General features: G+C 41.4%; 3 protein-coding genes across 8 annotated transcripts in view; 1 reads left to right on the top strand and 2 right to left on the bottom strand.

Moving 5' to 3' along the window:
* The window catches only part of htr7c (5-hydroxytryptamine (serotonin) receptor 7c), a 30,688-nt gene extending 25,727 nt beyond the window's left edge, over positions 1-4,961 (top strand). Inside the window, exon 4 of one of the 2 annotated variants that reach the window (XM_035435550.1) lies at positions 3,891-4,961. Coding sequence is in view for 1 of the 2 variants with exons in the window: in XM_035435552.1 (XP_035291443.1) it covers positions 3,891-3,935 (45 nt within the window). In the remaining variant the exon portion in view is untranslated. The remainder of the gene's footprint in view (positions 1-3,890) is intronic. The other variant, XM_035435552.1, reaches the window with a different exon arrangement.
* A 9,768-nt stretch (positions 4,962-14,729) lies between these two features.
* atad1a (ATPase family AAA domain containing 1a) lies at positions 14,730-22,923 on the bottom strand. 4 transcript variants are annotated; one of them, XM_035380166.1, is made up of 10 exons: positions 22,822-22,923; positions 21,818-22,062; positions 21,556-21,654; positions 21,155-21,275; positions 20,862-21,062; positions 20,457-20,563; positions 20,077-20,166; positions 19,209-19,259; positions 18,421-18,593; positions 14,730-17,511 (listed from the first exon to the last, which is right to left on the bottom strand). In XM_035380166.1, exons 2-10 carry the CDS (start codon positions 21,989-21,991, stop codon positions 17,385-17,387), a joined length of 1,143 nt encoding a protein of 380 aa, XP_035236057.1. In that variant the 5' UTR covers positions 21,992-22,062; positions 22,822-22,923; the 3' UTR covers positions 14,730-17,384. The 4 variants fall into 4 exon arrangements, with proteins under 4 accessions (XP_035236057.1, XP_035236059.1, XP_035236061.1 ...); XM_035380168.1 differs by having other exon boundaries at positions 21,818-21,979; positions 22,822-22,891; XM_035380170.1 differs by having other exon boundaries at positions 21,818-21,979; positions 22,836-22,891.
* Positions 22,924-24,740: 1,817 nt separating this feature from the next.
* The window catches only part of adam9 (ADAM metallopeptidase domain 9), a 37,142-nt gene continuing 34,050 nt past the window's right edge, over positions 24,741-27,832 (bottom strand). For both annotated transcript variants that reach the window (XM_035378551.1, XM_035378552.1), the window contains 2 exons: positions 26,941-27,014; positions 24,741-26,838 (listed from right to left, as the gene is read on the bottom strand). In XM_035378551.1, coding sequence (XP_035234442.1) covers positions 26,775-26,838; positions 26,941-27,014 — 138 coding nt within the window. In that variant the 3' untranslated portion in view covers positions 24,741-26,774. The remainder of the gene's footprint in view (positions 26,839-26,940; positions 27,015-27,832) is intronic.

The raw sequence follows: 27,832 nt of genomic DNA, 5'->3' as shown, positions 1-27,832 counted from the left end.
CAGCTGAGGTTTGTTAGCAGAAACTTCGCAGGAAGGATACTCTTCAACTGCGATGACAGCTCAGCTGGCGGAGAGCGGAGTGGAGAGGACAAGCAGCTGGCAGCACACATTTTAGAGGAGAGAGTGCAATTCCTTAAACTAACAGATTATGCTAAAGCAATGAAACGGGCCAAAAATGCAATTACGAATTAACTTCTGTTAAAACAAAAAATCATGATCAGAGAATCTAGTCAAAAACAAAAGAGCACCTAAGGCATCTGTTAGCTTCTCACATTCATGGATGCATGGAAACATTACAACGTGAAGCAGTTGGCCGTTTCTCAGTTCATTTTTAAGAAAACTTCCTTCGCCATTTTACTCTAGGCAAGTCATGAATATCTCATTTTCAAATTGCTCAAATTTCTATATACATGCAATGATGGAAATTGTATTCTGGTAGCCTATTTTATGTCTGAATGTGTGCACTGTGAGTGAAAAAATAACATTGCTATTCTCGATAAAATGGGGAAAAAGTTGAAGCATTAGACCATGCACAACTAAGTACAAAGCTGATTGCAGGTTTCCCATAAACAGGAAGTAGCAGAAGCTGCAGCAGTTGTGGAAGTTCACAGCAAGGACAGTAGCGTTTTATGGAGGGGAAATAAAGGAGGCAATTACGTAACACCGTGCAGCTGGGTTAGTGCGTTATTCCAGGAACTTTCATCCTGCCTGCACCTGTCAGAGCTGCTGTTTGTCTGAGCCTGGGCACTGTCAGAGCACATCGGTTATGATCCGCAGTGCAGCCCTCCTGACCTGACGCTGTCAGACGCCGGTGTCACTGCGCAGACAGCATCCCTGCACTGGCTGTATCTATCCGGTTCCGGTGTCATTTGGACGTACCGGCCCCTCGTTGGATACAGCGCTGAGTATGCGTAACTATGTGCTTATTCACATAGGATCTGCATTGGGCGTTCTTACCCGTTATTAGCCTGCTGGCTAAAGCACTACAGGTTATGTAGTTAGCTAAAGCAAGTGAACTGTGGAAAGGCCCGAATGGGTGGCCTAGTGTAAAGATGAAGATGGCAGTGCAGCAATGCACTGGGGCTATAAGTAATGTCTGAATGAAAACCTCAATTACTGTGACAACAAACATTATCAATAGCCCACATTTAGTCAATCGAGTGTAACGTATCTTCACTATTTCACTAACATTGGCTAACTCCCCTAAATCACAATTGCTATGCACGTAGCTATCACTAGCTAGTATAAAAAATTTACCAAAAAGAAAGCCAATAAGCTTCACAGTGGCTATGATTCTAATAGTGCTCCGAAAAAAACAACAAAAAAAAAAACAATAATTATGGTTATGGTTCAATGCCAAAACCAGCCTGTGTCAATCCTATTGTGCCATCCATTGACATAACAATAAATTACTTGGATCACACAAATTTGATGAAGCATTCATACAAAAAAATCTAAAAATCTTCCCACCACAACTTTGAGACAACGTTGTGACAATATTTTTGAGTTAGCTAGGTTTATTTGATGTGGTAATGTAACTGAACAACTTCCCTAAGCAAAGTGCGACGGAAGAAACGCACCCCGGTGACACCGGGTGGAAAGAGTGGGCGTAATACCTGGTGGTATTATAGGAGATCTCAAACGCAACCAATGACTTTCATGTACTCCTTGAGTCAGGGCAAATAGTTTACTTTTCTTTTGTATGTCAACTTCAGTCTACCGGCTTTTGAAAAGACCCTTGAGAGACAAGGATGCCTGCAGGCTGGATTTACATCTTTGTCTGTGTTAACATCTGTATTCTCAGACTGTTCACTTTCAAAGACATAAAGTGCAAACAAGAAGCCTCTAAAGATTCGACCATTGAAACGTTTGGGAGCACAAAGGGTTTTGGTTCAATGCCAAGGGATCAATAATCTAATGCTGAGAGACAGACACATGAACACTGATTTCCTCTCTGAAAACTTTCAACGCCATTATTTTCCCAGAGTCTGTATTACATTTCAAGTGGAGCAGTTTGGAAACAAACAAAAAAATGCATTTGAGGTAAGAAAACAAATCTATCACCGCAGTCAGACCCACAATCTACTGTTTAAAAGCATGTTCTGCAATAACCTGGAACTTCACTGTTCCTCGGAAAGATTAGTGACAGACCCTTGAGATAATAGGCATACAAGTCCTGACAACTACATCAAGTGAAGCATTTAACAATAGTAGTAAAGATGTTTTTAATGGTGCTTTGTAAAATCATGAAATTGAAAACAATCTTTCATGTTGAAAGAGACCCATTACACAATTAAAAACTTTTTAATCTCAGATGCATTGAGCTGACATCTTGGAATGTGCTGCTTGGACACTGAAAGGCAGGACAAAGACTTTGCCCCTCTAAAGCGAGAGCAGGACCCATAATGAATGAAAAGTACCAAGAGACTAACCTTCGCCCAGAACGTGGGACTTTAGGCAAATAGTCTGCCTTCGTTTCTGTGATGTCACAGTCGGAGTGAGGCAGTTACAGCCATGTTTATGATATAGTGCCTGTAATGCAACTACATTGCATGTCTGATGTCCTAATTCCACAACAGATGGCTACAAGCAATAAGAAAGCACAGGGATGCTGAGAAGTGCACATGCCCTTGCTGAACATACACTGGATAGTGGAAACAATATCATTAAGCAGACCATCTGCGTTTCTACTACAACTTAGCAGCACGTAATCAAAGTGTCATCTCCATTGGCAGCAGCTTAGATTCCAGGACTCACATGCAATTCCGCTTGCAGCCTTCAAAGCAAATGGAGGAGGGTCATCACAATAAAAATCTAAACGGAGTGTGGCCCTCTGGGTAATGAGTTGTGTTGCGCCTTTCAGGTGGTAATTCATATTCCATTCGTTTACTTATTTATTCATTTCTTTTCATTCAGAGAAGGAGGAAGGCGGCCATTTGGGAGCTCAGATCTATTTTCCATGATACAGGAAAGCTGTTTTGCCTCTGACAAGTATTATTTTTGTCAATGTTATGAGCCCTCCTTGTGAGACAGTTTCATCAGTTTTGGGGACCCCAATTTTTGGTGTTTAATGTGTTCTGGCCACAGTCTTTTTTTGCACCTGTCTAAATCCAGCCATGGAACTAGAAATGAAGATTAGAGAAGGCGACCCTTTATAGCAATATCATAACCACAACAAATTACTTCAGGAGGGTAAAAGACATATTTTTAAGATTCAATATATTAAATGCTTCAATTATGCACATTCCATAAACATCTCAACCTCAAAACTGAAATAATATTTTTTCTGCTTATGGAAATATGGGTTATGTATACAGATGGCTAGTGAATGTACTGTCATGCATGTAATGACTTTAGCTCTCACCTATTGTAACTTGTGGAATGTGCCTCATTGCATGCAGCTGCAACTGTCACATTAAGCTACATCATTGTGTGGTATAATGTGTGTAAAGTACATATAAAATAGTGCCAATTTGCTTGCAGCATGCTCTGTAGCTGAATTTACCAATGGCCACATTTTTAAAAATGTGAGTACACAGTAAGATATTCAGTGTTAAGTAAGATCTTACAGAATACATATGCTCCCTATTTGACCCATATGCACTAGATTTTAATTCACTTTGGACATTTTACTGTGTAAATTGCATATGCAGTTCTGGTTTCTCAGAAAACATTGCTGAAGCATATTCATTATAAACACTGGCAACATAAATGTTTCTGTGAAATTGGCATCGAAATATACAAGTATATAATGAAAATGTAATTAAATCTGCCACGCACAAGATGCACCCATTTCCTGTTTAAAGATATGCACAGCATTCACAAACATGTACAGTGCAAACAGCAGCAGATTAAGTATTTTACAGCCTCAGTGTTCCTGTCATTTACAGATACAGATACATCAGCCGCAGGAAGTAGTTAATTTTTTGTCCTGAGCTGCTGAGAAGTGCATTCCTGGCATCTCATCTGCGATGGAGGAACAAGGAGAGAGGTGCCACTCAACCAACCAGTGGCATTGGATTAAGAAGCAACTGGGTCATTATTATGTATCTGGGTGTAAAGCAGATTAAGACTCAATCATCATCTTTCCCTCCACCGCGTTTAAGAATGCCGTGTTTCCAGAGCCTCTAACACAGTTCAGAGGCTGAGTCAGTTTTTGGAAAGACCAAGCATACAGGGCCACTCAGTGAAGGATCTGGATTTCCCTTGGGTTATTCCCTCACAGGAACCCTTAAAAACAGCACGGCCAAGTGTTTAGAGAATCATATATCATAGAATGGAAATCTTAATGTTCTACTATTCTTACTATTATTATGGGTTTAAAGCATGAAGGGTTCAGAACAGTAAGTTAAAGACAGATAGCGGAGGTGAACTTTTTGAACATTCAACTAGGAAAAGAAAACATTTTTTTTCTGAGAGTTATCACTTTTCTTATTCATTCCACACTTTTAATATTTCATGGGTTCCACAGGCAAAAAAAAAAAAAAACATTCCTATAGCATGCAGCTTTCAACCAAATTATGCATTATTCCAATGTATAAAATCAATTTATGTGACTATTTACAAAGAAAATTAAAATAGAATGAGTCCGTCAGTATGACAGTAGTGACCAGGAAAATAAGTTAGTGTAAACGAAACTAAAATACAAATGCATGTGAAACAGCCACACAAAAAAGATACAAACATAATAAGGGAACTGAATCTTGGTTGTGACTGTACGCCTCTTCAGTGTACATAATAAGAACTGCCACGGTCTACGGTTTGTAACAATACAACAAAAGATACTACACATTGACCAGATGCAATATTTTTCTCTCCTATTTGTACAATGGAAATTGCTATATTGAGGCTTTTTATTGACCAATATATGCTAGGAATAAAATCACTTGTTTTTTTCTCAAACTCCACTCTTGGATGGCCGCAGTCTGGTTTTTGCTATTTTTGGCTGGACCGCAACAGCGGGGCCAGCCCTACAAATGTCTGTGACTGACTGAGTGTTGAAGTTACACCACTGGTCGGCCGAGTTATGAAGTTACACCATTGGTCGGCCGGAGAGGTCCAATGCATGCAGATGCTTTAGCTAATAGATGACTTAAGCATTTAAGTTTATAACCATATCAAAAAATAGCACCGACAGCAGCCCTGCAAGATTTAAGTTTGAGATCCCTGCTGTACAGGTGTGAAAGAAACATGGTGTCATCGTTTCATAGAATTCAAATTAAAGGGACCAGTTATCTAGCTGCAGCTCCTAGTTGTGTCTCATCTACAATACAACAGTAATAATTATTATGAACTTTACTTGGCCTTTATCCATTAAAACAAGGGTGTCAAACTTGAGTCCAGGAGAGCTACAGTGTCCGGGGCATTAGTGGTTTCCTTTTAGTCGGTAGCCGATTAAGGCCTTCAGAACAAGGCGTGTGGACTCTTTAGCCAATTAATGACAAAAAAGCAATCACTCATACTGCAACACACTGACATGACGGCCCTCCAGGACTGGAGTTTGACACGCCTCCATTAAAAAAACTAAAATAACATAGCACCTCTGAAGCACTAGAATCCTAAATATTAAAAACTTCCCGTCCTCTTTTTCTCATAAATAGTAGTCTGTTGATTTACATCGCTGTGTTAACGTCATTTCTATTAAGACTGGCTCACGACTGGAAAGCACAATCAAATTATCTTAAAAATGGAACAGCAACAAGGATCCAGTAATTTTTAGAGTTCATCATTTCCAGTAGCACAGTGTGACAGTTTGCAGAATATATTGTTGAATGCCAAGAAAATTCATCACACTGACATTGTAAGTTGGAATCAAAGCTACAGGGGAAATTTTTGACATTTTCCCTTGTGCATAATAGGTCAGCCTAACTAATGAACTCTGCAGTTTAGGAAGCCGGCCAGTATATAGACTCTACTTCTAATGGTTTAAGCATAACTGTGTCAAATGCCATGGACCTAATGAAAAAAAGTTTTACTAAGTGTTGGGTCTTCTTCGCTTAGTGTTAGGTCTTGGGTCTCGTTCCCCATCATAATCCCAACAGAACAGTGAGTGCTGAATGAAATAAAAATTCATCCACCCACACTTGCCTAACACATTAGAACACAGACTTCAAAAGCCTCTAACAATATGAATAATATAATACCTCGAATATAGTGCATTTTGTTTTTTGCTTATTTATTTATTTATTTTAAAATCTATTTGTTAAAGTACAACGGCAGAAGCAATCAAAAAACCAAGACAATGGGAATGTCCAGAATGGTGCACCATGTCCACCCTCAGCATCAAAGTAATAACAGACTACAGCAACGCACTCATTGTGGCACCACAGCAGCAAGCGACTGTGAAAGCAGCTCCGTTTGTATCTGGGCTAATTGTTTGCTTCAAGCCCCCCAGAAGAATTAAAAAAAAAAAAAATCGAAAGCCCATCACAATTAAGGCTCACACATGAAACAACAGCATGGGTAAAATGGACATCTTCCAGGGAGACAGAGGCGAGGCTGATGGGTAGAAAAGAAAAAGCATTTGCATAGGAGCTCCTTTCAGAGCCTGGAAATCTCGCAGGGGGGCTGCTTTCATCCAAAGGTCCCCGCCACGCTGAGTCACTCCCACCGCCCACGCCATCTCACCGCGAGCCTCAACCTTTGCGTTTGGCGTGCTGGCTTCCCATTCTCCGTTAATGGGCACATTCAGACTCGACCGTAATTACCGCTACTGCAGACAGTGGATATTGGGAGCCACCGCCATGAATGGCTGGCCCCACCTGGGCCTGCCTTTGTTCTGACCTGGATTAGAGATCAATAGCGAACTGTTATTATTTCCTTGTCTGGTGAATAAGCTGCATGTGACTGGTTAAAGTGTGAAGAGACTGCACTTGAAAAAGTCGTATGCCGTTGCCTTGCTCCTGGCAAGCTACAGAGGATTCTTTTATTTTTATGCTAGAGGTGAAGTCCCCCCTCCCCCCCCCCCCAAAACACACACTCACACGCAGCTAGGGAATTATGTAAAGAACCCTTTTATTTTTATAGTATTGTGCTGGAATACAGAATAGAGGAGGCTCTCGCGCACAATAGCACTTATTGGATGGATAATATAGCAAGGAACACTAATCAAGACGTATTCAATGAACTTATAACACTCTGGATGTGATAGCCAGATGTGATTACTGATTAACCAGATATATAGACTGATATAGTTAGAACCTTGCTATAGGAGGAATAAGTCATTCTTCCTAGTCACTAAAAGTAATGCGATTACAGTTTACACAAAGCTCTGTCTACATTGGCATCTGGAATGGTTGCTCACCTACACCACTGCTGCTCTGAACAGGTCATGGTTTAACAGCTGCAGTCCAACAACATTTGCTGTCTTTATGTGCGTGCTTTTACGATTGCTGACCTTGTTCTCATTATGGTATTAGCTGTGTGTGCTGGCAGCCGAAGGAGCTGCCTGGCGGGCGATTGGCATGACCCAAATCATGGTCATTGGAAGAGAGCCATGGACCAAAAAAGGCCGTCTGACGAGGGCAAGACAAATAGCTGGAGGCTGTTTACATCAGAATGTCAAGTGCTGCAGCCACAGCTTTAACTTTAAGAGGTGAAAATAATGACACGGTGAAGTCAAAACCATTCAGCACAACACTGCTTAAATGTGTAAAACATCCACCAAAAGATAAATAAAACAAGACTAAATTGCGTAGGAATATGCAGGACCAAACAAACGGCACTGAAATGCTGCATAGTCTTTACGTAGAGTTTTATCTGTAAATCTATACAGTTTTTGCTGGTTGTGTTACCAGTTGAAGACAGAAACACTAATAGTTAATTTATTTTTCTCAAAAAATGTTTTATACTATTCTTCAGTGTATATATATATGGCAAGGGCTGAGGAAATGAGAAATACTCACTTTTAAGGTTCAAGAGGTAGTGACTTCAAGAATTTAATATTAATTTTCTCTCAGTTGAGTGAGTTTCCCTGTGGACTCCAATATGACTTCTATGAAATAGAAGTGGCCTCTAAAATCCAATTGCCTGTCAACCCCTCAGTAAGCTAATCTGTCAAGCCAATTGTGACTGCTGTGACTATAAGATTAGTTTTAATTGTGCTGAAGGGACTTTCTCCTTGTTACGTATTCATTTCTTTAAAAGGAAGCTTTTAAAGGTTTGGCTGAAGTGGTGTGCCCACCTACTGCTTAATGCTTTGCATCTCAGTCTCATTTTCTGCTGGGTAGAAGGACATATTAATGCTTAAGTGTAGTCACTATGTTTGTCTCACTCAGAAAAGACTGCAGGCTTTAAGGTTTTGTGGAGAAAGGCAAAGGGAAATGGTGAAAATACTGCTGAAACATGCAAAGGCACTGTTTACATGATGGTCAAGTATCTTGTCCTGAACAATGACTGAAGAAAAGTCTGTAAATATGTCTCAGCAGCCAATTAGTTTTCATGTTAACTTCCACTTATACTATTTGAGGAAATACAGTATAAACATCTATGATTAAAACTGAAAATGCAAGAGAAGGAATGAGATTTTATTGATCCCTTCTCGTGTGGGATTTAAGTATTTAAAGATCACTTCTTTAGATCATCTGCCCCTTATCATCCTCACGGCATTAAAATCAAACACATTTTAAAATCTATAAGCACCAGCACCATCACACAAAAATGCCTAGCAAGCAAGACAATCTGTACAGCTGGAAAGATTAGAACTGTAGACCTAGAATGTTAATGCACACCGGATATCACTCCCACAATACACAATGCGTGTAGCCACCATTTTACTTCTATCCTTTCAAAATTCTTTGTTCAGACCTCAGGCTAATTAATGTTTGTCTTACACCGCACAAAAAAGATTTGAAATTTCTCTTTTCACAACACCAGATCTTTTAATATGTCCATTTTAACATGTCCAAATCTAATACTGGGAACATTTTGTTTCACCTTCAGTTTTAAACCATGAATATTGCACAATTTAATGCCAAAGATAATAAGGGCAATGATGCCATGCTCAGTAAGAATTGGTTTAAAGTCACCAATTAACTAATTTGTCAAGTGGTGGATGAGCAATTAATTAGTGGATGTGGATGTAGGTGATTGATTCATCTCAAGTTTATCTTCCTGGTGGTTGCTAAGAGAACAGCAAGTCGTTCACCAGAGTGTATTAAAAAAAAAACTTGCGGGAAAAAAATGTGAAACTGACATGGAAAATATTATTTCCATTAAATTCATTATCAAACATATTAGGTAGGTGGCCACATCTGTGCAAATTAATAATGACATTCAAATTATAAATGAATGTGTCACTTCAACACAATCAATGCACGGTGAGTCATGTGCTCTTCGTGTCATTTCCCAGAGACAGAAAAAATCTTAGGATACATGACCCCCAGTCCTCACCAAACACACACACACACACACACACACACACAGTTCACACAATGATATCATTAGCCCGTCTCCTATTTCCTGGGTGGGCATTGCGCTTTGTACCTGAACATTGCTAATAAAACTGATTTGGGGACACCCACTCCCTGGTTACGGCCATGATTCAAGTAGGCTACATGGCGTGGCAGCTGAACACTCTGTTCCACACGTCACCAGAGATATTTAATCTCTGCCTGGTGATCGAAGTACAGCAGGACATTAATAAAATATTAAAGACAAGCACAAAGAACATCTTGCAATACAGTTCTTGCAGCACAACAACACTAATTAATACCTCAGAATATTTCCTTGTTAATTTCAAAGGCATACAGTTGGACTCGTTATCTAGACCGTGAGTGAACTTCTCAGAATTTAAAAACTATGCAGACCACCCACGGCTATAAATGCTTAATTTGCAAGATTTTTGCGCCAGGCATTTCTAACTTCGCCAGTTTGCATAATCAGATTTATTTCAAGCGACCGTGTTCAACCCGTGACACCAAATAACTAGTTTTAGTCTGTTTTATCCAAAACACGCTCTCAATACACCTCCTTCACGGCACTCTATTCTGCAGCAACTGCAATTACCCGCACTGACGAGAGCCCCACCTCTGCATTTCCCGTTTTGCAGAATGCCGGGAACAAGCCGTTTTGACACGGGAAGGCACAGACCTCGTTAATCCTGAGGATGGCCCTTCACCCCAATAATGTAGCTTTATATATCATGCTAATACTGAATTTGAGGCATTTGTTATCCCTCTATGATTTATGGGTATGCCAAGGCCAAACCACCTCACATAAAAAGACTGTTGACTGATGAACAATAACACTGATTTCATTATGGGTCCATGTAAAAGCTGCGGAGTGCTGAACGACTGAAAAACAACACATAAAAAAACATTTATTTCAGCTGTCGCATAGTTCATGAGAAATGCTTTTATTGCTAACGAATATAAAACACTTATTTCAAAGAAAAGGTTAATAAGGCCAAACTTAACACAGAGTAAACACTTAACTCTTATTTCGTAACTGCAAGGGATCCTTATGAGTAATTTTAAATGGAAAAGGTTATGAAAAAGACAATGAACAAAGCTAGACGGTGCAAAGCACGAGAACAAACAATAGAACTTCTGTTGACATTTTAATTGTTCGGTTATCACGTCAGATGCGAATTTATATCGTCTTCTTGAACTGGTTATTTTGGAGAGGAATGCAAATGAGCCGTGACCGCCGCACCATAAAAGAGTTAATAAAGCTTCGACTGCGATCTCTTCCGAGGGGAATTCCTCGCGTCGGCAGGCCTCCATGCCCCCTGCGGTTCGGCGAAGGTAATTCTGCGGGATTACACGCCCCGCGCTCATGCACAACGCTTCCCGGCTCCTCTCACTAGTCAGCGGGGTGGGGAAGCACGACGCCCATTAAAAACAAAGCCATAAAAAGGATTGCCTGCCCAAAGATGCTGAGGAAGGCAGGTCACACAAATGGTTTCTAGCTGGTTGGACAGAAGGGGGCTAATCAGCAGGCGTTAAACCAACAGTTTCTCTCTTAAAATATGACTGATATCAGTTAAAAGCTGAGTAACAACATTCACCTATAATCCAGAGTGAAGGCAAAATCCAACTGCCATTGCAGCTGTTGTCTTTGTCAATGTCTGGACTAATAAATTTACGCAGCCTTGCGGGTTCAGATTTATTAGATGGAGGATCATCTAATAAATGAATTCTTATATGCCTCCAGCACAGATTCAATATTCCACAATTAATATTCTATTTAGACAGATGCCTGTCTAAACCTGTACAGCTGTGGTTCATAATGAGTTTCAGAGCCAATTAAAAGTGCATTAAAAATAAATCCTACTTTAAACAGTGCATCAAATACAACATGTTCATAATTATAGGTTGCAGAACTACAGGGGTACCTGCAATTGACAGATTACAGTGTCAGAAACAGCCCCATAAACTGTTAGGATTAGAATAAACTGACAAATGAAAAAAAGAAAGAAGTTTTCATAAAATCCACAAACCCAATGCACACATGTAGCAAGTGATTTTATGGATTTTGAGCCCCATCAGTACTGGAAACAGGTCTGGACCTAAGCCAGCTCAACCCAGCTCACTAAATTTCAGGACTTTCCAGTACAGTTTCTAAAATTAATCTTTTATTTTATGGTGATAACAGCTTTGCTGAGTTATCAACAGCTTTTATTAACAGAAATTAACTTTCAGATGGCACCCCAATCATTTGGTTGTAATCACTGAGTTTTTAACAGGGGGTCCATGGACCCCAAGGGGTCCTTTAAGGGGCCTGGACCAGACTTGATATGCAATGACTATACTTATATATATTCATATTTTAAATATAACCCTTTAAATAAAGAAGAGAGGGGACAAAGAAACAGCTGATAAAATCCTGCTATACAGGGCTCTGTGTACAGTCACCCAAGTCAGTAAATGGTAATGTTACAGCCAATAAACATACAAAGCTGCTAAAAAGTGGTAGGTAGCTAGCCATGGCAAACTAGAGAAGAACCAGGTAGACAGTTTCTTTCATTTGAAAGCAATGGGTAGCCAGACGGCAAAAATGGTCAGTGAATTTAGAAGTTTATTAAAGGACACAGTAAAAAGTAGTTTGTCGGTGGACCTTGCCAGCCTCCGGAAGAGTAGCTAAAGAAGCCTGAAGCATAAGGAAATTAAATTGGATATTTTATTCATTATTATGAATATAATACGCTTTAATAAACTAATCTAATATTAGCTTTCATTGCAACGCCTAAGTGATCTACTGTGATACACTCACAGCACAGTTTATTTCAATGCACTCTATAATTTTATGAGACCAATTTAAGTAGCTAGCTGTATTGATCAGCTGTGAATGAGTACACCATGATCATCTTAATGCCTACGACACCAAGAAAATGGTAGCAACACATCAATCATGCATAAAAGCATTAAACTAACAAATGGTTATGAAGTTAATTAGCATGGGTGAGCTGGACCAGAAAGTGCACAACAAATATGTACACTTCACAAACATATATATATACACACACACACAAACACACACACACAAAACATACCCAAATTTATCATTAAATTCCAAAAAGGCTCGATAACACAATAGAGCACGGCTCCAAGAACAGTATATCTTGCGGCACTTACAGTACCGTTAAATAATTTTCAAGGGCTTAAAATGATTGCAAAGCTCAGATAAATCTGCTCAATTAATTCAGGCGAAAGCCCAAAGCAGCACTTTGAACATTGGTGCAATGCCAGCGTTTTGTAAAGCTAAATAATATGCCAACTAGACATATTGGATCTAATTAAATGGGAGTGGCAGACAGGCACACGGGAGTCCAAATCTCTACCATCATCACAAAACCAAACCGTACAGATCACCACAAGCATGAAGGGTGGAGCTGTGACAGAGCACATGCCATGCAAACATTCAGCTTTAGCATAAGGACTGCAATATCTGGGCGAAAAATGTACAGGAATCACAGAAAGACAAGACACTGCAGAACTGATGGCCAATTACTTCCATTCAAGCCACAATTCTGTGAAAATTACAGTCTGATCAGAGAAATTGATCAGAATGTCTACCACTGAAGACAGGTTTAATTTTAGGAGGAGCCTCAACTGGGGGGAACAATTCAAAACTGCTCACTCTTTTAAGTTATTTGCATTTAAAAAGGCTGAAGCCTTTGTTAATGAACTTAGTGAAACAAAGCAATATGAGATTGCCGGCTATCTACATCCAAAGTCTCCCGTTTTGAAGGGGTACTTCACTGTTCTTTGCATCCAGGGGTGAGATTTTAACAATCACTGATTTGATCTGAAACCAAGTCATTCAGTTGAAAGCAAATGCATTAAATACACCGATTGCCAATGCATCATAGATATGCCTTAGAACGATTAGTTTATAAAATTTTTGAGGAAAATCCTGCATAGTGCGTCTTCAACATTTTGTTGACAATATAATGTAGACTGTGATCATGGCTCGGAGTGGGATACATATTTTGCCTTAAGAGATTTAAAAAAAAATTACCTTTTGTTGCCTTGTCGATGTCATGGACGTCTGTGGTCACTGATCTGTGATTACAGTCTGCAAACAAGTGGATGTGATGTGCACAAAATTATGTGGGGGATGCACCTCTCGTTAATAAGAGGGCATGATTTATTTGTAAATAATTGCGTTATCGATCGCCTTTTTATTTTGTGGGGGCTGTGCTAACATGGTAGCAGTGCACCACAGGTGAGTCGATGCGGGGGAAACGTTGTCATGAAAACCACACACCTGCAGACAAAAAACAGACGGCTCCCTCAAATAGGGAGACTTATTTGAGCCTGAGAGCCAGCAAATGCATGGCACTATTCTGAAATCAAAGACCACAGCCTTTTAAAAAGCAACAGATAAAAATAAATTCTGAAATGACTAATTCCCCATTACGTGCACTTTCAGTTCCTTTTTCTCCAGTGGAGGTTCCCTTACAAAAAGGAATACAGCACATAAGTTGACCGCTTTTTCTAACAACAGCAAAGACCAGGAGTGAGGAAAAAAATTAAATTAAATGACACAAAATTGAAACATTTGCCAAGCAACTCGAAATGGCCAGCATTTTAAATATGTAACTGAAAAGTGGAAATGCACGCTTCAAGCTGCCAACACAAAACTGGCAACATGCACCCAATCACGGTTCACGTATCACCCAGAGGGAAACAGTGACACCTGGTGTTTTTTCCCCCCAGAAGAAGCACTTAAGAAGTAGGATAGTCATACCGAAAAGCACAACACCGCTCTAATATCACTGAAATTATGCGCCGCAGAGAGTCAGAAAGCCAAGCGGGGCCAGTTAACGCCTACAAAGCCAGCTTGGGTGTCGGAGGCTGACAAACAACCATGGAAACCAAAGGCAGGACCAGCCGCCTGCCAGCAAGCCTCTCACTTTTTTCCAGATGGCAAAATGACACTGAAAGGGATCCATGTTTCAGCATGGGCTCACGGTCTCTATGGAGACTGGCAGGTAAAGCAGACCGGATCATTTATTTTTATGAAGCGATAACATGGTTCTGTACGGAAATAAGAATGCAAAAGGCTTGCACAATTCCTGCAATTAACAAAAAAGGTTATTTAAATTAAGGCACTGCCTTTCTGGTCTATGTAGGCTAAAAGGACGTTTAGAGATGTTTGCACTTATTTGCACATTACTTTAAAACTGCCATTAATATACATGTTATTAATATAATAACTGTGAACACTTTAACTCTGTGGCCTTCAAAGAGCACGTTTACAAATGCATGGAGGATCCAGACAAATACTTTCCACCGGGTTTTATTTTCTGAAAGGACTAGGGTAACCACATTAAAAAAAGAAAACACAGGTTTGTAGTGTCATTCCATAAATCACCATATACTCAGTTGAATGCCCCATCAGAAACAATCTGTGCTTAGTGTAGGAAAGAACAAAGCCCAATCCAACCTCCTAAAAGATCAACCACCAGGTTCTGTAACAGAACTAATAGACAGAAACAGAAACACTTTCAGACTCAATCAATGATATGCCCTTGCCAGATCTAAGAACAACATGGTACAAATATTACACATAAAATGAGATGACTGATCACTGAAGGAGACAGCAAAAGTACATTCACACAGACTGGATTTACATTCGTGAAAAAGAAAGTGACTCCCTTGTTAGCTATGTTACCCGTAGCTTTGGCCTTCAATGCAACAGCACAACACTCAATTTATAGTCTAACACTAAGGCATGCAGATAACTGTTCAAGATGTGTTTGTCTTAAGTCGTGGTTTAACAGTTCAAGCAAGTTTTGACTGCTGATGAAACATTCAATTCTTTGAAGCCAAAGGAAAAACAAAACAAAAAAACAACATACATTTTTACATAATTTAAAATAGTGCAATATTAGTTAAATATACAAGTAGTCAAAAGGAATTACTCATCTATCAAATATTGCTTATTACTTGAAAACTTGTTTATGATACCAATTGATATCAGAGTAGTTTCTGGTATATGCCCCCTCTTTAGCCATTATGACATCATCACCCCACCTTGATGTGCTGCTGAACGAGGTCTGGCGGCCTTTCTGTGAAGTATTGCACACAATGAGGAGTATGTCAACAGCAGCACAATTACAGGTTCCAGGATTCTTCTCTGTCTTTGCTGCAACTTGGTCCTAAATGTTTTGAAATGTAATTACGCGTGGGGACTGTGAAGGACAAACCTGAGTTCACTGGGCCTGAAAGCAGGCAAGCACAGTGAAAAACAGCGTCATCCTGTTACAGGGACGGGAAAAGACGGCGTGGCATTGCAATCCAAGATCCAGGTCATAATACGAGCAAAATGCAAAATGCAATAAACACGCTGCCCACCCATGAGCGTGAAATGGTGTAATTTCTTGCATTTCCACCCATCTCGCAGAACCACCTACGGTAAGAAAATAATGAATTCCCTCACTGCAGCAGCTAGAAAGCACTGTGCTACTGTTCTGTGTCAGCCAATTGGTTCGGTGTGTTCCTTACACCAATGGAACATGCAGAAGCAGCACTTTTCATAAATTAACTATGGGGATCGGTTCAGTCACATTGACACTGAACCGCTTGTGTACAAAATGTAAATAATTGGTTAGCTAGCCACTCTGCTATATGCAGAGCAAAAACTTAATTCAGCATGCTACTTGGCTCGGCTAACTTGGTAGAAGTTTTTTCTTTTCTTGAAGTGTCATGAAATGGCACTCATGAGTGGAAAATATTAATAATATAGCTAGTTCATAAATATGTTGACACTAAATATGAGGATAAACCATGAGGCCTGAATCATTTTCCATTATCGAGGCCAAACAACACAATACACAGAAAATAAATACATGACTAATCATCACACTGTAACGGGTCAGATTTTTTAAAAGATTGCCAAAAATGAACTGGATTCAGCAATGCTGAGAGGGAAAAAATACAGTACGTAAATATCACCTGATAACAGAAAACGTAAAATACCTAAACTTGACAGAGTATTTAAAAGACTGCAGCTAACAAATGATTTTATACTTTCATAGTTGTTTTCCTTTTGCAGTCTCTATGTGACAGCATTGGATACTGTCCAAAGAAATTAAAACAGTTTTTATAAATAGTTTTTATAAATCTGGCTGCTGGGTAGCTCATCTACTGTTATCATGCATTAAATGGACCCCACGGACTGGTAGAAAATCTGGAACATTCCAATGCTGACTGTGCCTGGCTGACGTACAGTCGGTTCTAGTGTTGCCCGGGCATAAGAGGGTTTCAACTGGCAGGGACTGAAGTGTGTCAGTGCTCTCCAGTGATCCCAATTGGCCGATCGGTTGAAAACAAGTCCGCCTGTTGACTTGAAAAGTGGGGTGCGATAAGAAGCATTGGCTGACACTGGGAGTTTTGGAGGAGAGCTCAATGTTTGTCTAGCTCTCCCAAGATTCGCAGCAATGAGTGCCGATTGTGTATGTGTCTGTGTACATATGCACATGCACACACGCACGCGCGCGCGCACACACACACACATATATACACACACATCCACAGACGCGCACACACACTCGCATATAAAAGGCCTGCATAAAATTATCATAAGCAGATTACGGTGCAAATAAAAAATAACATTTTCCATCCCTGCAGTTATCTTGCAAATTATGTTTGCCAGCAATAAATCTGGACAAGCTTTCTATCAAACCTTTCAAGTCAAAAATCATGGGTCTGTGCAGTGATGCATTTCCACGTGTGGCAATTCCTTCCCAGTGCATTCCACAGTACCAGTGACGAGACGCAAACAGAGTGACCCCGCTTTCCCACAGCAGACGGCTTGCCTCTTTGGAAAACAGAATGCAGCTCAATCCCTTCGTGCTGATGTCACTGGCGTCTGGCCGTGGGTTCCAGGGGTAGTGCTAGGGGGGAGGGTGGGACTGGCAGGCTGAGGAGGGGGCTTTAATCCAGGGGCACCTCCTTCAGGGAGCTGTGGCACACGGTGGCCTGCTTGGACTCCGTCATCTTGTCCAGGCCGAACAGCAGGTCCAGCTGTGTGACGGGCCTCAACCGGTCCTCATCCACCGGCCTGGAGAGACAGGGATCATACCATGAAGGAAAAAATCAGCACATTCAGCCTCAAAACTAAATCTCACCACACATTTCCTTTTCAAAACTGCGCTTCCCCCCCCACCCCAATTTGGAAAGCCCAATCATATTCACCGGCACTTGCTGCAACCTCTCCTGCTGATTTGCAGTCAAGCATGTGCTCCCCTCCGAAGCATGTGATGTGAGCTGCCACCTCTTATTACACTGTAGTTCACAAGTTGGGCTTGCACATATGTGAGTCAAAGGAAGACACTTCATATGTAGCCCGACTCTTTCCCCACAGCCGTACCCCTGACTCTTTCCCCACAGCCGTACCCCTGACTCTTTCCCCACAGCCGTACCCCCGACTCTTTCCCCACGGCCGTACCCCTGACTCTTTCCCCACGGCCGTACCCCTGACTCTTTCCCCACAGCCGTACCCCTGACTCTTTCCCCACGGCCGTACCCCTGACTCTTTCCCCACGGCCGTACCCCTGACTCTTTCCCCACGGCCGTACCCCTGACTCTTTCCCCACGGCCGTACCCCTGACTCTTTCCCCACAGCTGTACCCCTGACTCTTTCCCCACGGCCGTACCCCTGACTCTTTCCCCACGGCCGTACCCCCGACTCTTTCCCCACGGCCGTACCCCCGACTCTTTCCCCACGGCCGTACCCCTGACTCTTTCCCCACAGCTGTACCCCTGACTCTTTCTCCACAGCTGTACCCGACTCTTTCCCCACAGCCGTACCCCTGACTCTTTCCCCAAAGCCGTACCCCTGACTCTTTCCCCACAGCCGTACCCCTGACTCTTTCTCCACAGCTGTACCCCCGACTCTTTCCCCACAGCCGTACCCCTGACTCATTCCCCACAGCCGTACCCCTGACTCTTTCCCCCTGCGAGCCTCTACCTCTCGTCCTCGTCGGACTCCTGCAGCTGCTGCGCAATCTGCTTCATCTGCTGCTTGCGCACGTAGTCGCGCACGCGGTACATGGCGGCGTCGCGGCACAGCTCCCGGAGGTCGCTGCCCGAGTAGCCCTCCGTCCGCTCCGCGATCTCCCTCAGGTTGATGCCGTTGCTCAGCTGCGGAGGGAGGAGGGATCCGGGGGGTGAGAACAGTCCTTTAAAGGTCATAAGCTCGTTCTGACGGGAATAAGGCCCTCGAATACAGCACAAAAAAGTAGCCGGAGACGCTGGCTACGGTTTCCTCAAGTGGCCAAAATCTGTCCTTCACGTGCTAAAGCATCCGTCAATCTGTCACGGCCAGTGCAGCACCTAATGCAGGAAGCGTTTTCACTTCGTCATTATCGTTTCATTTAAATGTGAAAGAGACGTTTTGTGGCCGCTGCAATATTCTTGACTCATTAGTCAAAGTCAAGGATACATCGCAAATCTGAGGGGTTGAACAGCCTGCTCGGTGCGAGGCGTACATTCTTCCAACGGAATACTAAACCAGGATTTACTTAGCAAGACAGCAATCCCGGATGGCCTTTGCTGCTGCACACTAGAATACAGAGATCAAGGCCGCTATTTGGCCATTTGATATTTAATGGCTAAGCTGACGACCGCACAGTCCAGTATACACATTAAAAATAATTGAAAATCAATCATCTGAATACACTAATTAACGACGAACAATCAACTGTAAACAGGGTCTGTCTATAGAGTGCCCTTGGGCAGACTACAAAGGGTACTCACATTCTCTCCTGCCAGAATCAGCTTCAGGATGTCCTGTCTTTGTTTTTGGCTCTACACAGAGAAGGGGGCACAGATAAAACTGATGAGAGAACTGGAGGATACAATCCAAGTTAACGAGAGGAATGCACACACAACAAATTCATCAGATCGTTGGCTCCTCACTACTATAAAACAGGACTTGGACAAATGACCAGGGGTGTCCAGCATGAACTCACCATTCAGGTTACGAGGCAATCATTAAGCAATAAACCCTTTAATTCAGAGATATACATCAGATGCTCATTAGGATTCTACACAAGAATAAATGCAGTGGTGGTAGTAATAGCAGTAGAGGTAGTGTTTATGTATTCAATTATTTATTTACATGAATTTATTTATATGGTCTTTATTCTGAAAAGATGCTCTTCTCAAAGACAACCTGCAGTTTTTTTCCCCAAATGAATTAAAATTAAAAAAAAGATTTTAAGTAAATAAGAAAGCTCGCAAGCACAAGAAGGACCTTGTTGCCTCAATATTTTGGGTGTCCAACTGAACTTCACCCATAGATGACTATGACTAAGACTCTAAAGCAGTGGAACATAACAGACTTTGTCTCAGCAGGGGAGGGGAGAGTTTAGAGGAGTGAGTTTAGGCTGGCCAGGGTTCCTTAGGTTACTGCTGCATTACTCATCCCAAACACATCAGTGAGAGATACCCCTCCCCTCTGACTGGTGCTAGCTCTCCTGTAGTGCTGTGTGACCTCTAGCTTATATAATAGTCAGGGGCTCAGAGGCAAGCGCAGTAATGTGAGCGGTTATAACTGTGACCGGCCATTCCAGCGTGTGTGCGTGTGTGCGTGTTTGTGTGTGTGTGTGAGAGAGAGACTCACTGGCAGGCTAACGTGAAACGTGGTGGGCATCCTTCGCATTATCGCCGGGTCCACATCCTGAGGTCTGTTTGTGGCTCCCATTACCATCACCTACACAGAAATGTAAATAACAGCAACACTATAAAATCAATAAGGTGACTTATATCCTGAACACCTATCGTGCATTTACGATTGCCTATTAGAATTAGCATGAGTTTAAAATGAATACACCAAGAAACAGAAAAGGTCAGTAATACTTCTAAAGTTAGTATCATTAAAGTTTCTGGCAAGACAACAAAGATTTTTCCTGTCTCCAGTGTTTAAATAAAAAAAAACCACTTTAGTTTTACTCAAAGAACGCTGGATAGGAAGAAGTGTGTAGAGGGGATTAGAGGAGATACCTGACTGTCTGTGCCAGTGTCCAACCCGTCCCACAGGCTCATGAACTGGGCCTTCATCATGGCCGTAGCCTCGTGGTCCATACTGGAGCGGTTCCGCAGGAACGAGTCTGACACAGAGAAACACCGGCATGACTCAAACCAAAAGCCTGAATAATTCAACAACTGGGAGCATTAATCGCACTGAACAGCTCACAACTCACCTGAAGAACAGACAGGAGAATGAAAGGAAAACATCATATTTTTGTTTCTTCGGAGCAAATGCTACACATCATCTCAGGATCCGAGATCACTTTGACAGTTTAATGGGATGAGCCGAAGCACTTTGAAGTGAATGCAGCTGTACTAGTGTGTTCGTAGATGCTTTCACAAGAGCTGGTGAAACGACAGTACTCCACAAGGACTCACCAATCTCATCTATGAAGATGATGCAGGGCTGGATCTTTACGGCCAAGGAAAAGACAGCGGCGGTGAATTTCTGCGATTCGCCGTACCACTTGTCCGTCAATGTGGAGGCCTGCAGGTTGATGAACTGGCACCCGGAGGCCTTGGCAGTTGCCTTGGCGATCAGGGTTTTCCCGCAGCCTGGTGGCCCATACAAAAGCACCCCTGACAGAGGAGAGGAAGACAGATTCACCAAAGTAAAGAAATGTTGGGCTTATAGTAATGAACATAGCATGTACATATGCACATGCAATTACCTTTGGGAGGCTGGAATAACTTGGAGCCGGTGAACAGGTGGCGTTTCTGGAAGGGCAGGATGACTGTGTCCTGCAGCTCAGTAATGACTTCATCCAGTCCGGCGATGTCCCTCCAGGACACCTTAACATGGCAAACCACAGCATCAATGCACACTTCTGCTTCTAGTCATCGCTTCCCTTTCAGTCACTTAGCTAAACAATGGAATGCTATCACACAAAACCAGCCATTGTTCTGTCTTGTAAAAATACATGGAGAAATGACATTTGTTGATACATAGGCAACATCTACGTGAACAATCCAAGTGAGCAATGTGCATCTGCATGTAAGCACTTAAATTGTTTTGGTAATTGGTGATTCTAGTGAATACAATTTTCAAAGGACAGGTCCGGGGTCACAATACCTTCATACTGCGTGGATCTACCAGGTGTGAAGCAATGTTCATCTCATATTCTGTCAACTTGACCCCTTCCACCCCAATCTGTTTTAACAGCTGCTCTGCCTGCAGGGCAATAGATTCAGCGACAACAGCTTTGTTAGGATGCAAGCTACTTGACACAAGCTTGGGAATAATTCAATATTTATTAAATAATAATTAAAAAAAATATTATTCTCAAGTTAAACCTGTTCCTATTTTTTTAATGATAAAAAATGATAAATTATACCCTTTTCTTTGCTTGAAGCTTCTGTTTGTGGGTAGGGTCCAGTGCTTCTACCACCCATTTGATACTGAAATAGGTAGCCGCCCCAAATATGGTCAGACGCACCACCATCCCCACCACCTCATTTCGGGTCAGAGGTCGCAACAGGGCATCCCGGGGTAAATCCTTCAACAACATTTTTGTACTTTTATGTCAGCCCATTGGAAAACAATGCTGGTATACTGAGTAAATCTGAGGTCTCCACTGCTCTGTAACATTAAAAGAAACTCAGTTGTCACACACATCCTCATACAATTCCTTGTAGCCATATAAGATAGACACATTTCATGTTGCTATCCTTTTTATCAACTGGCATCGGCTTTATTAAATGAATTTAACTTAAACAAAACAGGAGTGACCATGTCATAGGATAATGCACCTTGATATTAATATAGCAACACCATGTCATATTTAGCTGGTAAGCTGCCCAATTCCAGAATCAGTTCGTTAGGAACAGTTTAGTCAGCTTTTACAAAACGGTGAGAATATTGATTATGATTGATTGAATCTAAAGCTACAGGCCTCTACAGTGCTCCCATGTTCGGAGCATTTGCTCCGGATAGATATTGTTTGCTGATTGGAAAACAATTTAGGAGCACATCTACAAACTGGGATGCATTAGTGTGCTCCTACATATTTGGACTTAGGAGCATGTGTGCTCTTTAGAAAAAAACATTTGCGTAGAGCCCTGAGCTAGTGATTGTAGCTGTGGCTAATGTTAGCTAACCAGCTAGCAACAGCTATCTAAAGCACCGATGTAAGCTGTACGTAATTATGGCTGGCTAACGACCGTTAGCTAAGGTGAGCCATCAAAGGAGTTGGAGAAATTCCCGATCAGTGTTCGCTAAATACATTTCTAAATCAAAATTCAGGAGAATAAAACGAGAATATCAATGCGAGGCATGTAAATGTAAAATACCATATAATGTCAACTACATACAGCTTTATTATTAGGTAAATTATTTTACCATTATTAACTTACGGCTACTCCGGTGGCTTCTTCTGTGTTACACACATTGAGCACCGGTAGGGTGCAAAGCTTTGATAGTCTAAGTTCCTGTCCTGCAGCGTGACGAATTCAATTCAAATCAATTTGTGTAGCGCTTTTTTCCCGTTTTCCCGGACTTTTTACAATACCTTGCTTGCCGCCATTGATTTAGGCCTATACAAATTATGATAATCAGCATACAGTTAATAGACTCTGGAACATTTATTATTTCTCCATGTTTAGTGTGCAGCAAGTACAAGCTAAAATACGTGATTACTGTTCTGTTCTGAAGCTGTTTAGTCCAAGTTTTCACCTTCAGAAGGCATGCAGCGAGTGTTCAGCAGCATAGTCCTGAAAGTAAAGATACAGCTACCATCATTTTGCTCACTGTTCAGTTTTTTAAGTAAACAAAATGTCATTTGTGCTATATATATATATTCAGATTGAACATATTAAATCTAATAATCAATATTTTATGTTTTATGCATGTAATAATAGTCAGATTTATAACAAATGTTCAGGACAGTTTCCAGTTTGAGTTTGCTGGCGAGCAACTATATATTATGATTCTGAGTAATTTGTTCCAAGCACCATTACATTCATTTTTTGCACAAGAAACTCAGTTATGAACAGAATGCACCCTCATGCCATAGTGAGCACCTGTGCCATGGTAGCTGTTCTGCCAATCAGAAACTTCATTTTATGAGCAGCAGGCAAACAGGGAGGCCTGTAACATCCTAGGAAACCACACCTATGCTCTTGACATAAAGTAGAATGGCTACCCAAAGGATGATGCCTATGCGGTTTAAAATCATCCACCAATAGGCAGACAGCCACATTGGTGACTAATGCACAACTGAGTAACAAACCGTACTATTATAAAGTAACTGTGCACAGTCTACAAAGAATTGATCTTGAACTTGTTATCTGTTCTATATGTCTGGGATCATTGCAATAGGATGATGCACCGTCCCATGAGTTTGGAGGCATTTGGTACATCATCAATGAACACAAGTGAGCCAGTACCTCTGGCAGCTATTCATGCGCAAACCATAACACCCCCCACCACCATGTTTCACAGATGAAGGGGGGGTGCTTTGGATCTTGGGCAGTTCCTTCTGGCCTCCACACTTTGTTCTCATCATCACACTGATACGAGCGAGTCTTGGCCTCATTAAAACTAAAATTTAGTCCAGGACTAAACTTAATCTGATTATGTGAAACAATTATCTAAAACAATTTCAGTCACTTAAAACAATGTTATTATGATGCTATAAAATGATGTTCTCTTAGTTTAAAAATCTAATCAATTCAAACACAATTAACAGGATTGTGTATCATTTAAGAATTCCACCATTTGTCTTTTGGACATGACACAAATTTCTCCCTTCAGTACACATCTCCCAGTTTCAGATTTTGAATGCTCGAAAATGACAATGAAAAAATTTGATATTTACTCAATACAATACAATTATATGCATTAACTGTGTTGATAAGTACTTATATTTGCTCCAAGCAGAATATGAACAGCACGTCATACTGACATTTATGTGATAACATCGGGTATAAGATTCTTCACCTTCACAAGTTACACAATATGTTCACTATATAAAACACATCTTGCACTATAGTTTGGCTGCATTGCATAGCTATTTCTTGAAATGGACTAATTTATTTATACTGCCATATTAAGAGTTGAGTGGCTACACACAAAACATTTAATATTTTTGTATTGCTATTTCAAAGACCTGTTGCACTTCTAGTGGCAAAACAAAACACACATTTCATAGCCACAATTCATAAAGTTGTTTACAAGCAGTAAACGTTCAGTTAAAGAAGGATACAAATCCAGCACTGAATTGTATATAAATCTATATGAAAAGAACCATTGATTTGAACTCACAGAGACATACCAGTGTTTTTATTTAATATGCAACACCAAAACCACCACCACCACCACCACCATTAGCCAGGCAGACAGCAAACCAAATCAAAGGGCATTAAAACGAGTCCTTCCTTGAGCCACAATGAATCGGCAGCTATAGCTCACCATTGCTAACCATGAAACCAGTCAAACTTAGGACCTGGAAGAGAGTTAAGTGCGGTGCAATTTTAAGTCATCCTATTAATTAATTGTTACCTTTTCCTACTCCAGCTCCCAGATACATACCAATACATTTACAAGACATTCCACAAACATGACATATGAAAATGTAAATCACATATATGGACTGTACATGATTTTTAAAACAAAATTTTTTCAAACACCAATTTATGCAGTTCCTGCATGGCACGAGACAGGTCCTCTTTAGGTTGATCGATGCAGAACAAGAGGTATGTGATGGGGCACGTTGGAAAGGGTGCCACGTTGCAGTGCCATATCCCACCGACACACCTATGCAGCAGGGGCAGTGGCATCAAATGTCTGTAGCAAGAGTGCAATAGGTTTCAAAGCTGGTAGATATAATATCCATACATATAGGATGCATAATAGAACTGCAGATCAAAAAGATTCCTGAGACAGGAAGAACATTGGATCTTATTCTCAAAATAAGTAACAGAGCTCACCATGGTACAGTGCAGAGTACGGATTTTGCACAATCGATGTCTCAAACCTTACAAGATCTGGGCAGTTTCTGTTTATGTCTTTTAGCTTTTCATTCGCAGGATGTTCAAATTTTTTTCGCGCAATGCCCGGTAGCCCTTAGGATCAATGCAAATACAAAAGGACCGTTTCGGACAGCACATCACATGTTCAACAAGCAAGTATCATAGACAAAAACTCCCCAGTCAAATCAGTCAGCAACACCCACATCAGAAACATGAAATTTATAATATATATATAAAAATGCACAACTGATACATGGACTATAGTTTACCTATGTAGGCAATACCTAAATTGGCATAAAAATAAAATATAAAATGTCCTTTTTCAAATGCATTAAATAAAACTAATTAAACAGCAACAATGGGATCAGCGCTACAGGCTGGTTTTTCTCCTGCCCGGCTCGCAATAATGCAAAATCATTCATAAAGAACAAAAGAGTCCAGGTCAGTCAGCCGTTCACCATACTGGTGAGTTTGTCTGACCCCAAAGCTGAATGGGAAATGTACAAATCCAGCATGTTCCAGATGCACAGAATCTCAGAGGCTTAGATGGCAATCTTTTGATTTATTGCACACGCGTGGCTTTAGATACCCAGAACCTAGTTTAGTATTGCACTTGTGTGAGCATTTGAAGAGTTCATGCATGAATGGATTGGGTGGAATGTTTTGGGGATATCCAATAACAGAAGCATGTGTTACACCAACAGATTGGACAAAAAAAAAGCTGTAAAATCTTATGATCACATTCAGGTAAAAACCCTTCAAGGCAATATTACTTGAAAAAATATGACTGAAAATGATGAAAACAGCGATTTTGTACAAGACTATTGAAAAAAATATTAAGGATACACAGTGTTGCTCAGTATGAGGGCAATTTGCAATAACGTTCCTACCAGGTTAAAAAGATACATCTGTCCCCAATTTAAAATAAGCCAGTGCATTTTTTACATTCCACAGAACCAGGGATGTCCAGTAACACTTAAAAACAAATAACTAAAACAACTGACAAAATATTTCTCTCATGTTTTCAAGGGTTTGAGAGATGTCTTTTTGACGTTCCTATGGCATAACTTGACACACTGAAGGGCAGCTATTATAGCAGTGGTCCTACTGCTAATGTACTCCGATTTCCGCTCCTTGCATTTAGGGTCATCAGAGGCCATCAGAGCGAATGGAGACTTGCGTGGGTTGACAAGAGTTCCTTATTGCAGGAAGTGTTCATCTTTCAAGTGACTGCGTGTCTATTTTGGATTTGGCTGACTGCGGTTTTGAAAGCTTCGGGGAAGAGTTTGAGTGATGTGCCCCCGCTGATCCTGCCCCCTGCTCTCAGGACCTGTGCGGGGGCAGCGGGGCGGGTCTTTGAGGCACCAGTTGTTTTGCAGCGGGCGGCCTGCAGAGAGAGGGAAGAAAAGGCAACCGCGTGAAACGGCGCACTTGGGTAGCAGGGACCTCCATTGGGACAGCCCAAACTAACTAGCGCCGGTGCGCTTACCGCGGGTGAGGCGGCGGCGGGGGAGGCTTGGCGGCATACGGCGGCCCGGAGGCGGACCTGCTCGTCTGTACGACCTGCACACAAACAACAGACAGTCGCACCGGTAAGAACAGACAGCAGCCAGGGGTCACACAAGGACAAAGACACACACTTCAGCAGAAGCACAGGAATGGGCACTGGCAAAAAGATGGCAGGATCTGCGTATTCCTTCAGCAAATAACAGTGGGTATTCAGAATGCACTTAAATGCAGAGGGAAGGGAATGCATTGTCATTGCTCATAGATGCTCCAAAAGACAACCACCTGCAGAAATGTAGTGTTTTAAAGGGGACTGTAAGGGACACAGCTGGGAGAGGAGTTGTAGAAACCAAAAAGTTACCCCATCTCAGAAAGCATATGCGTGCAAGCATGTGAATGGGCAAAAAACACACTTCACTATGAATAACAAAATGTCAATGATGCCTGCGTGTGTAAGAATCTTACCAAATACAACACACACACAGACGCAAACACAAACACACACTCACATACACACACGCTTTTGCAGCGGTGTCTGTCAGTGATATAGTCATATTTTGGACACTGCTACCAACATTGTTTGATAACCAGTAGTTGTGCTCCAATGAAAGTTGTGGTGAAAGTTCTTATTGTGCTAAATCAAAACGCAAATAAAGCAAACCTTGCAGAGAAAGATATTTTGTAAAAGCTGTGAGAGGTATGTGCATACGTAAGAGAGTAAAGGGGTGGGGTGGGGAGGCAGGTGGTGGTGGAAGGGGGGGGGGGTATATTCATTAGGTAGGGGAATTGCACAGAGGATGAGCTTCCCTTCATCACCCAAAAACAAATTAAAAGACGAGAGGGGTCCTGTTATCACCCAGGTTAGTAGAGGACTG

The sequence above is a fragment of the Anguilla anguilla genome, chromosome 10 (assembly GCF_013347855.1).
Source record: "Anguilla anguilla isolate fAngAng1 chromosome 10, fAngAng1.pri, whole genome shotgun sequence".
Taxonomy (NCBI): Eukaryota; Metazoa; Chordata; class Actinopteri; order Anguilliformes; family Anguillidae; genus Anguilla; species Anguilla anguilla.
Note: the sequence above shows the minus strand (reverse complement) of the source record. Positions and strands in the feature narration are given on the sequence as shown.

What these genes read in the sequence shown, in the direction of transcription:
- atad1a (XM_035380166.1), bottom strand. Translation starts at nt 21,991, where the DNA reads ATGTTGTTGAAGGATTTACCCCGGGATGCCCTGTTGCGACCTCTGACC. An exon ending in AGCTTCAAGCAAAGAAAAGG is followed by an intron (nt 21,655 to 21,817) that starts GTATAATTTATC and finishes ATTGCCCTGCAG; the next exon opens with GCAGAGCAGCTGTTAAAACA. An exon ending in ACACTGGCACAGACAGTCAG is followed by an intron (nt 20,167 to 20,456) that starts GTATCTCCTCTA and finishes ATTTCTGTGTAG; the next exon opens with GTGATGGTAATGGGAGCCAC.